Genomic DNA, 13,327 nt, shown 5'->3' on the forward strand with positions numbered 1-13,327 from the left:
TTTAACTAGTTCTCTCCTAATTCCTCTTAAGAGTATTAATTTTTACCCATCATCACATGTAAGGCTCTTAGGTAAAGTTTCTTTTTAAAGAGAAAGGTTGGAGAAGATGGATTACTTTCGCTCAAGCTGGGAAATTAAGATAGTAAAGTTGGCGTTTTGATAAACGGTCCGACATAAAGTATATTCTACTTGGCCTGAAGAGATTCTTGACTCAGTCTGACTTGTGAATCATGACTCAATGCTGGAAGGCGTCTTAGTGAGCATGAAGTAAAAATGCTTACTAGATCCAAGGTTCACGGTGTTTTGATGAATTGCTCTATCGGAGGTTTGTCATCGGAGATGATCAAGCGGTGGAAGCAACTTCGGTGGTGTACAGAGAACGCTTAATCAAGGCCACGTGGCTGAAGGCTCTAAATTTTAATACATGTGTTTCTCTGTCTTGCATTTAGTATCTTACATTAATTGTAAATTGTACTACTGCTTTAGCCCTTTGGGCTTAATGAAATACAAATGTTGACAAAAAAAATTATTCATCAAAAGAATATATACAATTTTTAACAAAACATAAAAGAGATTATTAGTTAAATTGACAACAATTGTTTCCATAAAAATACACTATATATTCCAATTCTTTGATATAATATCGTACTCTCTCCATTTTAAGAATATGGTCTTTTTATTTTATATATATATTTTAAAAAACTAATTAAAGTTTTTTTACTCTTACTTAACGTATTATGGACTTTTCAAATATGGCCTAAAATTTCAAGTCAAACATAAAAATAACCTATATTTTTTTTAATAACTTTTTTTTCTATTCACCCTAGAAGTTCGAGTTATTCATGAAAATATCATTTTTTTCTTTCTTTTTCCGAAAATGAGTCTTTTACTTTATCATCCTCATCTTCACAAAGTATTTATCATACTGTCATTGCCATCAATACACTAACCACCATGAACAACCAATTTGAAGCTCTTAATGCACCAAAGTTTCAATTTTCATCTTCATATCTCATTACTTATGCACACAAATCACATCTCTTTCACTCTCTCTTTAAATTCATCCAAAAACAAAGATTTTGATTCCAAGTTACGTAAGGCTCATAGAGACATTGAAACTCATGATGCGTGGTCATTAACGACTTGGTAGCTTTTGTAATGAAGTTCTAGGTGCTTAGAGAAGCTAAGCAAGTCATCTCATAGGTTCAAGGTATGAAATGGTTTTTTTTCAGATCTTTTTGCGACGACTTTCAGAAGACTTCGGGAAGACTTTCAGAAGACTTTGCAAGATGTATTCTCCATCAAGAAGACTTCCCTAGAAAACTTCTAAGTTTTCTTTATTAAGAAAAACAAATTGAAAAATCTCAGAGAAAACTTCTCGGATAAACATGTTAGTTTTCCAATTGACCAAAGTTTATCAGAAATTTGACTTTTTATAGAAGACTTCCCGGGGATAATTTCTATAGAAGTCTTCTCACTGTTGCAAGAAGTTTATGTGTAATACTTTTGCAATTGAAAAATAATAGTAAAAAAATTATTATTAATGAGAAAACTTCTTTAGAAGTCTTCACAAATTTTATTTCAGGTTTTGGTCAAATTTTTGGTTACGAGAGAAAACTTCTATAGAAGTCTTCCGACGGAAGATAAGTAGATTTAGGCGGAAAACCTAAATTCTTCTTAAATTTAAGCGAAAATCGTAAATTTTACTAGAATTTAGGCGGGATATGTCAGAAGACTTATTGGGAGTCTTATGTCAGTCTTTATGACCCTATAATCAAATAACTAAGCAAAAAACACATCCTTAACCGTAAAAGATACTTAGAAAGTACTTAAACCAAATTATTAGATAGTCACTAAACACATATAAGTCAATTTTTTTTCAAAAAAAGGAAAAATATAAGATTTCAAAGTTTAACCTTAAAAATACGAACAATAGTATAACATATGTTACCAGACCTTAACTAAAGACTATCATTACCCAATCTACATTCACTCATCTATGTTAAAAATAATTCAATTTCAGTAAAACTGAATTTCCATCATTTAGAAATATTTATTAATACATAATTTCGACTTTTTCCCTTTCAAAATATTTTTTATAAAAATTATTAATTAATTTTAAGATCTAATACATGAGAAGACTTCCCATATAAGACTTCAATTTAGGCGGGAAACCTAAATTCTTCTAAAATTTAGGTGGGAACCCTACATTCTACTAAACTTTAGGTGAGATGTGTCAGAAGACTTCTTGGGAAGTCTTATGTTAGTCTTCCATGCCCTATAATCAAATAACTAAGAAAACACACTTTCTTAAACTTTAAAGATACTTAAAAAGTGTTTAAATCAAGTTATTAGATAGTCACTAAACACATATAGGTCAAACCAAAAGAATAAGATAAGATTTCAAAATCCAACCCTAAAAATACCAACAATACTATACTATATGTTACCAAACCCTAAATCAAGGACTATCATAACTCAATCCACATTCATTCATCTATGTTGAAAAGAACTCAATTTTAGTAAAACTAAATTCACATCATTTAGAAATGTTTATTATTACATGATTTCAGTTTTTTCCCCATCAAAACATTTTTTATAAACTTTTTAAATTATTTTAAAGATCTACTACTTCTTTGTAAGTGTTCTCACGCAGAGGGTTATAATGGTAAAACTCAATACAATTTTTTTTGTTTGGTCATAAGAAGATTGTTGTAATTTCACTACTATTTTAGGTTACTTTTGCATTTGATTGAATTCGGGGCACACTTTTGTATTTAAAATAAATTTTGAGTCTTTTTGACAATTTCCCCAAGTATTATTTTTTATTTTGTTAATTAGTGAGCTAAAAGTAAAGGTAAAACTGGAAAATTATTAAATATATGGATTAAAAATATAAAACGACATTTATAAATAAGTTCGAAATTCTAAAACGATACTTAATATATATATCAGAGAGAGTAGTTTTTAGATTACCCAATGTATTTATTGTTTCTTTACTTATTAAATAAACATTAGAGAATTTTTTTTGAAACTCATGTGTAAAATCTAGCATTTTAACATATGTCACACAATCATTTGAATAGTCATGTTACAATATTAACATAATATGGTTTCAGTTTCCTAAAAAAATTTCAATTTTCTAAATTTATAATCTCTTAGATTTTTATTGAGTAGAAGAGGATAGTGATGATCTAAAAGAGCCATACAAAGTTGAGTGCTATGCAATACACTGAATCATAAGTTCTAAATTTTTAGTTTACATTATTATTTGTATAACTCCCAAGTCGTTGTTAGCATCGTAAACATGTAGCCAATTTTACAATCGAAAGACATAAAAACAGCAGTGTATTTATATATTTATTACTTAAATAATGAGAGAAATGGCTTGTTGTCTTGACATTATTAAAGTTATGCTTTAAGAAAGCGAAACTAGAACATAAATGAAATATAAACAAACTTTGGAAAGTGAATAAATCTTATCATGGGTGGATGGGTTTAGAGTTGATGCATCTAAATCATGAACAATATCTCCACTTGCTTGATTTGGCTTTTTGCTTCATTTGAGAGAAAATTGGACTCAGTGGACGATGATAGTTAGATGACATATATCATACCAATTTTGATGTTTTCTAAACCACGTGAAATATTAATAGATATGGTTGGTTATGATAATTATTTACTAAAAATATTCTATAAAAAATTTACTCTGAGAAATAAATAGACAAATACTTTTTGAAGATAGCTAAGGTCCTCAACTAGAGGCTTGTTATTTGAATTCAATGGAATGCTTATAAAATATTATTAATTATCTTTGATGTACATAATGAAATTTTTATTTGATTCTATGATAATCGTTATGAACGCTTCCAATTTCATTTATATCTGCTATAAAAAAATCAACTAAATAGATTATTTGTTGGGTCATATCTGAGAAAAGAGGCTTAGAGAATATTGGTTATACTATGTATCAAACATTATTATTTGTATAAATTTTTTATTCGCATACAGATAATATATTGAAAAGTAAATGATAAATGTGAAGGAATACAAGGTAAACATTTAAACCTGCAGAAATAGGAAACTTTTTTTAAAAAGTTGTTGGCGAAAAATATGTTTTTCAGAAACAAAAGTCCTATTGAATAAAATCTAATAATGAAGAGGACTTAGACTATGTACAATGGGGTTGTTGAATTTTTGAATCAACAGTTGAACTTTCAAGAACATGTTGAAAAAAATCAAAATGCTTAGGTGGATTCAAATGAGTTGAATCTTCTCAACATGTTGAAAAATAAAAAAAAAATTGGGTCCACAGGTGCAATGTATCATTTTTCAATAAGAAAGAAGAGAGAGAATGATATATTTGATACTTTTTATCCTAATTGTTTGTGATTAGTTTTTTATATAAATAGATTAATTTGTTTTATTTTATATCAAAAAATTTTGTGTTTTTTTTTTGTAACACAAAAATTTTTGTGTTTCATATTCTACAAATAGAAAGTTGTTTTATTTGATTTGGATTTAAAAATAATAATACATAGTTTTACAAGTTTTTAGTAAACTAGTTTAATTTGATTACATGAAAAATATAAAACAAGATAAAATAATATATTTTAAAATTTTATTTCCTTTAATTTGATTTTATTTTATTATTTCTGTTAATAGGTAGATATTTTTATAAACAATTCAGTATGACTCTATCATATTTTCAAGTGAAGATCATGATTTGATTGAAGCTATCTCTAAAACTCATGCTTGGCCTTATTTTAAGTTCTACTCTTCAAAGATTTTACCACTTTTGAACGAGTTCCAGGACTGGAAAGCACAATTCAACTCTCGACACAACATCAAAGGAGCCATGCTTATTGCGGAAAGTGTGATTAAAGAAGATCTCTTTCAATCTTACATTGCTAGAGGACATCCTTCTTGGCTTACTAATCTTTTCGTTTAAGTCAAAATCCACTCTATGTCTATGTTTGAATTTTTTCCTTGTGTAACACTTCAAGATTAAATTTCTAGTGTTTAAAAAAAAAGTTAGATATTTTTATAAAACTAGTATCCAGATATACAAGTATGCAAACGTAAAATATAAAATAAAAATGGTGGAATAGGATGTTGAATTTTATTTAAAAAATTATTGTAAAGGTTAAAAATGAATTTGGTGTTAAGTAATTAGGAGAAAGAGGGATAATATGATGTAGAATGTTAAAAAGAGCAAGCAAGGGTGTTGAATAATTTTACATATTGTGGATAGTGTTCACCCAACATGGTGGTGTTGAAACCAAATTCAACTCTTAAATAATCAACAATGGGGTTGTTGAAGTTTTATTACATATCTAGGTGGCTGCAAAGATGTTGTAAAGTTTCAACGTTGAATATTTTTTTAGTTGTCCAACTTAGCCACGTGGCGTAAATTGATCGGTTGTGCATTTTTTAACTCATCTAATCATTTGAGCTCATTTATTATATAATAAAACTTTTAATTAAATTAAAAAAGTTCATGATTTTTATGATTTATAAATATAGACTACTCTCACTTCATTTGGATACATAAAACGTCATTTTCATTATAATCAACTATTTTAGTGATTTAAACCTTTTTCTTTTGCAAACCAAAAAATATTTTTGTTAAATGGATCCCAATAACATCCAAAATTCTTCTAATTTCCGTTTAACTACCAAAATTCCAACAATTACTAATTTCAAAACCAAACTAGTTATGTTTGTTTTTGTTTTTAAGTTAATTACAATTACAAATATTATTAATATGTATTTATTATAATATGAAAAATATAAGTATGAATTAAAAATGGTGGGATAGAGTGTTGATTTTTTTTTAAACAAACTATTGTATAGGTTAAAAATGAAGTGGAATAAATTAGGTTGAAGAGAGAAATAAGATGATGTGGAATGTTAAAAATAGGAAAAAAATATGTTGAAAATGAAATGGGTGTTCAAACCATTGTATATATGGTTTAGAGAAACAACACTACAAACTATATTTTTTTATAATCTAAGAGTATTTAGATTGAAATTCAACTAATTTCTAAGGAGGAAAATACCAACAACTATTTTTTTCTAATGAGGTCTAGAACATAGCTTGATTTTCGTTAATAGGAACTTAGTTCCTGGTACGATTTAAATATAGTATACAAACTATATGTTCCTTGCGGTAAACACGCTATATGTTTACAACGAGGTATTACACGCCATGCATAAATATTATAGTTTACAACGAGGTATCACACGCCATACATAAATATTATAGTTTTAAACTAGTATTTTAATTTCAAAATGAATATTTAGTTGATGCATTAATAACTTTTTATTTTACTCTATCAGTTTACAAATAAAAAATCATAATTTTTTTAATTTTTTTTAATTTGATTTAAATATTTTACTTTTGATTTTATTTAATTCTAGTTAAATTGTTTTTAAAATATATTTGTTTCCTTTTCTAAAAAATAGATTTTGGTAACTATATTTATTTTAGAAATATATATAAATGTATATATTCTAAAAATGATATTTAGTTTGCTTTAAAATAAGACATAATAACTTATAAAAATTAATTTATTAGTTAACCTAGTGATCCAACTCTCATTCGTTCAACTCATTTACTCCATTGCTGTTAGGCATGAATTAAAAATATGATTACTTTATAATCATTCTTACCTTGACTAACATATTTAGTTATAGTTTTAAGCTTTTAAATATCCACAAAAATTTGACTTGCTGTTATTTTAATTTATAGTCTTAACACACTTTTACAATTAATTGTGACTTGTTTTAATTGTATCTTCATTTTTATTGGTTGAGTCACATTTATATTAATTTGTTTAATTTATTTACACAAATTTATATCATTTTTATTCTGAATTTACATGAATATATTACTATATTTATAGTTATATTATTAATTTATTTTTAATAATGTTATATTTGTTTAATCTGCTGTGAATATTTGAGTGATTACCATAACTCAAAACTATTATCAAAAATATGTTAAAATAAATCAAATTATCAATATCATAATTAACTTGATGTTAGTCACTTATTAGAAAATATTTATATTTTTTTGGTAAACCTAAATGTCAAGATGAAACGTAAGAAAAAAAATTAAAACATCACTTCACAAATAGTTTAGAGGATTTATCAATTTTGTAAGAAAATAACGTATATTAAAATTAATAATTGTATACATGGAAACTGTTTGTTTCTTGTGAGTTAGCGCATTTTAGTGTGGATTGTCTCAAGCCTTCCATTATTGTAACTATTTAAGAGCACATTCATTCTTACAGTATCTACAAAATAAAAAAAAATAAAAAATAAATAAAAGTTGAAGTGAGAGAGAGAAATATGTTTACATTCGATAAACTTTTTAGATATCAGTATTCTAAAATCTTGTCCATTGACAAGTTCTAAAGAAGTATCTAATCAAATAAAAATATAGAAAAGTATAAAAGAGAGATGACTGAGGTTGTCTGAACTGATACTTTAAGAGTCTATTTAGAAACTTTGATAACACATTTTCACTTTCACTAGTCTATATCTATCTAAGATTCTAAAGCAATTAAATTTAATAACCCAACCACAACTACAACACACTAAAATATTGAATATCTATTGTCAAGAACTTCAAATTTTCATCATCAGCAATGAAGTTGCTTTAAGTGTCAAGTTATTAGTAGTTGAGATTTGTAAATAAATATTAATTGCATAAATAAAATTTAGTTAAAATAATAATATTAAAGCTGTCAGAAACTGTGGTAGGGTTCTAAAATGTTGAGGTTACTCTAGGAGTAGTTACATAGACAATATTCATTGAATATCTCAGCAATTAAATAAAAGAAAAAAAAGAAAAAAAAAACAAGAAAAGACATGAAAGAGACAAAAAAAAAATCTCATATTAGATATTTTTAAATATTTTTTAGAACCCTTACATATACATGTCCACCTAAAAATGCATTTAATTTATTTAAATAAATAAGTTTTAGTACATTATTAGTTTTATTTGGTATAAAACCCCTGTATAAAAACTCTATGCAACGGAATTCTCTTAGTCGAGCGATTTGTCTAATGGTTCATTAATGATTATACACCATGAAATCTGGGATTTAAACTCTAGAAAATGTAAATTATGCATATAAAGGAGAAAAAAATATTACAAGAGAACTCAGCATGGTGCAAGGAGTACTGTTAATAGTATAATTATCTTTTGTACTAACCGTTCTGCTTGATATATACATGTATTCAAAGAGGAGATAATATCTGTTGTTAACTCGAGATTTACTATTTATCAGCACTTTTTTTGATTATTAACATCCTAATTTCAAATTCAAAACCATTTTTACATATATATTTTAAAAGTTTCTAATACACATCTCATATTTCTCAAAGACAGTTGTAAAAATCTACCTTTTGAGAGAAAGAAAGATCACTCCACAAATGCTAATTGCTAGGACAAAAGAACAAGCACTAAAGCAGATGATAATGCTATAAAAGTCCAGGTTATGGTGAAGAACTAAAGCTGACAACGATGGAGATATACAGATACAAACTATATACATATTTGTTGGTCCATAAACTGCTCATACATTTTTCTTAATGATCTGCACTAACAATAGGAAGAAGAACAATCCATCACATGCTCTTCTTTCTTCTCTCCGGTAAAGCCACCACGGCACTTTTATACATGTTCAAATGATTCCTAGAAAGAAATGACTGAAAATCCGAATAACTCATCGATTCAACGAGTCATCATCGTCCCACAACATTGAAGAATATAAATCATTACTCACTCGTTGATCAATGGAACCAAACTCATCATCTGATTCTCCTTCTCTCAACATCTCAATCATCTCCACAGCTTCTCTCATCTCCATCCTCCTCTCTTCTTTCTCTTCACAACATCTCAACCCTATTTTCAACAAATTAATCATTTCCCCTTTACAATTCTTCTTCCCTTCCATTTCCTTGTCAAACACGTCACCTGTTTTCTTCTCCTTAACCATGTCACTAACCCAAGTCACAAGACTCATGTTTGGATCATAACCTTGCGACAAGTAATTCTCAGGGAATCTCCCTGTCAAAACCTCTAATATCAACACACCGAGACACCAAACATCTGTCTTCTTTGTCAAGACTTGTCCTTTTGCCGGCCCATACTCTGGTGTTTTGTATGCAGTCATGAAGTTGTGCGCGTGCTCTGAGCCCATCACTGGTCTTAGAGCGTAATCTGTTAGCAACGGCTCGAGTGATTCATCTAAAACCACGTTTGAAGACTTTATATGACCGTGAGGGATAGTTAATGTTGGTAACTCGTTGAACAAGTAATATAAACCCTTTGCTACTCCTTTTATGATCTTTAGACGTGTGATCCAATCCAAACCAGGTTGATCCGCTGAATGATTAGCTGCAAAAACAAAGAACATAGAATCCAAATTGTTAGTATAATTTGGTATTGAGATGGAAGTTTGTGAGATGAGTAATGAAATGTTAAAACATACTATGAAGATGGCTTGCCAAGCTATTATTAGACATAAACTGAGTGACTAAAAGCTTCTCTTCTTTCCGGTAATAGTAAGCGACGAGAGGCAATAGATTCGGATGGTTTAACCTCCCTAGCCTTCTCATATGCTCATGAAACTCATTTCTTCCGACATTGTTCATATGTTTATACCTCTTCACGACCAATGTTTGTCCGCTAGATATTGCTGCTTTGTATGAAGCACCAAACGTTCCACTACCAAGAACTTCAGCTGAAGCTTTAAGAAGATCTTGAAGACCAAATCTTTGAACATTGTCCCGCACAAATAGAAGCCTGCCTCCTGGATCAGGCGTTGATCTTCTCCTTGCGTGATTCACAAGAGATTCTGCGGGTTTATTGGTCCTAACCACTGGTTCATGATAAGTGTAGCTCTCTACACTTTCCTTACCAGAGGAAGAATAAGCTGACAAGAAATTTCTTCTTCTTCTTGACTGAATGAAACAGAATACAAGTGCGATGATCACTAGTAGTAAGCCAAGAACAATCATAATGATCGCTATAGTGTTAAATGAACCGGTCTTGTTCCCCTGTGGAGAACTAAGAGGAGGACTAGGATGAGTTCTTGGATCAACAGGAATTACTGGAGGGGAAATAGAACATGGACTTAAGGGAGGACCACACAAATCTTTGTTACCTACAATATACAAAACATAAAAACATTCATGTTAAGCAATTTTTTTCTTATCAGAAATGAATAAATAATCCAAATTCATTTTATCTATAGTACATTGGCAAATATTTTTACAGCCCTAGCTAAGAACAACAAAAATATATAAACAATGAAAATATATAGTGAAAATTTTCAAAAATCATATATATATATATATATATATATATATATGTGTGTGTGTGTTTTAATCAGTCGTTTATGTGGCTTAATCCATGGGCCAGCACCATCTATACAGACTAATGAAAATGTACCTGCAAAAGAGCCTGGGTCCATGTTTTGGAGGCTTTCAGGTATCGGTCCAGCGAGGTCATTGTTCTCAAAGCTAGCTAACTTAAGATCCTTTTGTTTGAAATGTGGTATCTGCCCTTGAAACTGATTACCATTTAGCCTCACCTCTACAAGCCTTGGCAAAGAAGCTAAAGAAGAAGGAATTGTTCCTCGGAAGGCATTATTAGCCAGCAAAATCTTCTTCAAATGAGGCATATCTTGAAACGCAAGCGCGGGTATCTCCCCCGAAAACCGGTTATTAGACAAATACAAAGATCTCAACGCAGTGAGCCTCTTAACTTGAGGCATTGGTCCATCGAATTCATTGTTCATGAAGCTTATGGTTCGTAGATTCTTCATAGGAACCAATGGGTCGAGATCTAGTTTCCCGGTTAATTCAAGTCCCTCGAGTTGTAACCCCCAAACGTAATTGCTACAAAGAACACCGAACCAATTTGCGTCATTTCCTTGACATGGTGATGTTGATGGATCCCAACTAAAAAACACCGAACCATTTGCTAATGTATATTTGAATCTCAAGAGACAATCTGCGTCTGAACCTGGCACAACTACTTGAGACATTACGGCCGGACATAACAAGGTAATGAAGATGATGATGAAGACAATGCAAGAAGGTAGATTTTTCTTTGAAGCCGTGTTACACGCAAGCATAACCGGGTTCTCCCAATTGCGCATTGCGGTTACAGACGTGATGGAATCGATTTGATCTCTGCGAAATCTTTCTTTTTGTTGCTTTTGTGTGTTCCGTGAGAGACAAGAAATTGTAAGAACGGAAAGAGGGAAGAACAAAACCTACCAAGAATAGACAAAGCACGAGTGTGTAAATTGGCAAAGATGTGATTCTTTTCTCCCTTTTTCTTTCTATTTTCGTTTTTGGATTTGTAACATCTTAAGATTGTTATTAGGTGGGAGAGAGATAAATGGGTAACCATTCAATTATCTTGTTTAAGTTATATATATGTAATATCTTTGTTGTTTTCGTTTCTAGATGGTTTATTTGGTTGAACAAATTTCAAGAATTAGCCTATAACTGGTAAATTATTCTATATTGTATCTGGACTAATTAAACAATGTGTTATAAGTTAGAGCTTGTAGAATTTATGAATTTCTCTTTTATTGCCAGTTACACTACAAATTAAATAATATTCTTTCAGTTTTTAATAGATTTTTTGTAACTTTTCATTATTTTGTTTATTTTTATTATTAGTAATTCTAAATTTTAATTGATTGAATTTGTAGAATTACTATCGGTTTAAATTTGTTGAAAGTAATTGATCATATGAAATAATGTATCTATAGTTAAAACTTAAATATTTTATTACTATTTTGAAAAAAGACTACTAGCTTGCTTGATTTTTTTACCGTGATATTTAGCTTGGCTTTATTATCTGTCAAATGAATTAAATTATGTCATTGAGAAAATAATTAAAACTAGATTTGGATCCGCACAATAGTGCGGGTATTAATTTTCATGTTTACATATATTTTACATAAATAAATATATTTATATAATTATTTTAAATATAACAATTTGATAATTTTCATGCTGTAAGTTAATTGATTATTTCAAATCATCACATATATTTGGTATTTTTATTATATATATTTTAAAATTAATTTTTATTTAATTATTATGATCCTGATCCGTAATTCAAAGCGCTAGATTTCTTTTATCAATATTTTTTTTATGTTTATTCATTTAAGATAATAACTATATATATATAAAAGTTTAAGATAAGTTAATTTTATACATGAATTATCTAATTTACTAATGTTAACTCGTTCTACCAATATATTCTATTTCCAGCATAAATTTTTAATGTTTGTGAAAATAAAATATATTAATTTATCAGTTTAAAACAATTTTATCATATTTAGTTAAATACAATTTTTTACTTTAAAATGATAGATATAACTATAAAATAGTAAAATTTGATATAATTTTTTTCATATATAAAAGATAACTGAGTATATATATACTAATGTATAATAACATTAATTTCATTACTAATTACAAAATTAGTGAAAATATTTATATTCAATTTTTGATAATTAAGATATTTTTAAAATGTTTTCCAACACATTTGTTAAAAAATATATTTATATTTATATTTTAAATTAAAAGATATTAAATTATATTATGATTTAAGTAGTTAAAAGATTATATATTTGTATTAAGGAAATAAATTTAATAAAAAATTTAAATGATGATCCAAATAAAAATATCACACATGAATCAATGTGAATTTGTTAACTAATCCAGGTTTTTAGAAGTCGATGTTATATTAGGAATGATATATTATTAATTCATATTATTAGTAATAAATGAATAATAATTGATTTCTAGCAAAGGTCCATTTAAAAAAAAATTACACATGAATCAAAGTTCTGAATTTTGTTTTAATATATAAGATATGTATAGTGACATTTTTTTTATCTTCTATGTGTAGTAAAATAGTTAAATACTATTTGGCCATTTAGCGACAAGTCGTGTTTCATTGTTAATTTGTTGTTAAGCGCATTATGACGAATTTTTTTGTGGAAGCACCGTAGCCTATTGGTTAAGGTTTAAAGGCTTCTACATCCAGGTCTGGGGTTCGAATCTCGGACTATGCAATTTATTGCAGATTACAGTAAATCCAGGTTTCAAGTCCCGGAGAGAGCGGTTTATTAAACAATTATGCATACTACAAAGGAAAGACTTGCAAGAGATCTTCAACATTGTGCAAATAAATCTGGCCAAGCGTGGATCTTCATAGGACGGCGATGCAGTTAGGCGTAGGTCTTCATAAGGCAGGTAGTATTGTCGGTTGTCGAAT

General features: G+C 28.5%; 1 protein-coding gene across 1 annotated transcript; it reads right to left on the reverse strand.

Moving 5' to 3' along the window:
• Positions 1-8,393: 8,393 nt before the first annotated feature.
• LOC125609544 (pollen receptor-like kinase 5) lies at positions 8,394-11,246 on the reverse strand. The gene is made up of 3 exons (XM_048781023.1): positions 10,472-11,246; positions 9,510-10,184; positions 8,394-9,415 (listed from the first exon to the last, which is right to left on the reverse strand). Exons 1-3 carry the CDS (start codon positions 11,181-11,183, stop codon positions 8,742-8,744), a joined length of 2,061 nt encoding a protein of 686 aa, XP_048636980.1. The 5' UTR covers positions 11,184-11,246; the 3' UTR covers positions 8,394-8,741.
• Between the last annotated feature and the right edge of the window lie 2,081 nt (positions 11,247-13,327).

This window comes from Brassica napus, chromosome A5 (assembly GCF_020379485.1).
Source record: "Brassica napus cultivar Da-Ae chromosome A5, Da-Ae, whole genome shotgun sequence".
In the NCBI taxonomy this organism is placed as follows: Eukaryota; Viridiplantae; Streptophyta; class Magnoliopsida; order Brassicales; family Brassicaceae; genus Brassica; species Brassica napus.

Bases quoted from the DNA above. Each gene is read 5' to 3' on its own strand.
- LOC125609544 (XM_048781023.1), bottom strand. From the start codon at position 11,183: ATGCGCAATTGGGAGAACCCGGTTATGCTTGCGTGTAACACGGCTTCA. The intron at 10,185-10,471 runs GTACATTTTCAT...TGTATATTGTAG, and splicing joins GGACCCAGGCTCTTTTGCAG to GTAACAAAGATTTGTGTGGT. The intron at 9,416-9,509 runs GTATGTTTTAAC...TTGTTTTTGCAG, and splicing joins CTTGGCAAGCCATCTTCATA to CTAATCATTCAGCGGATCAA.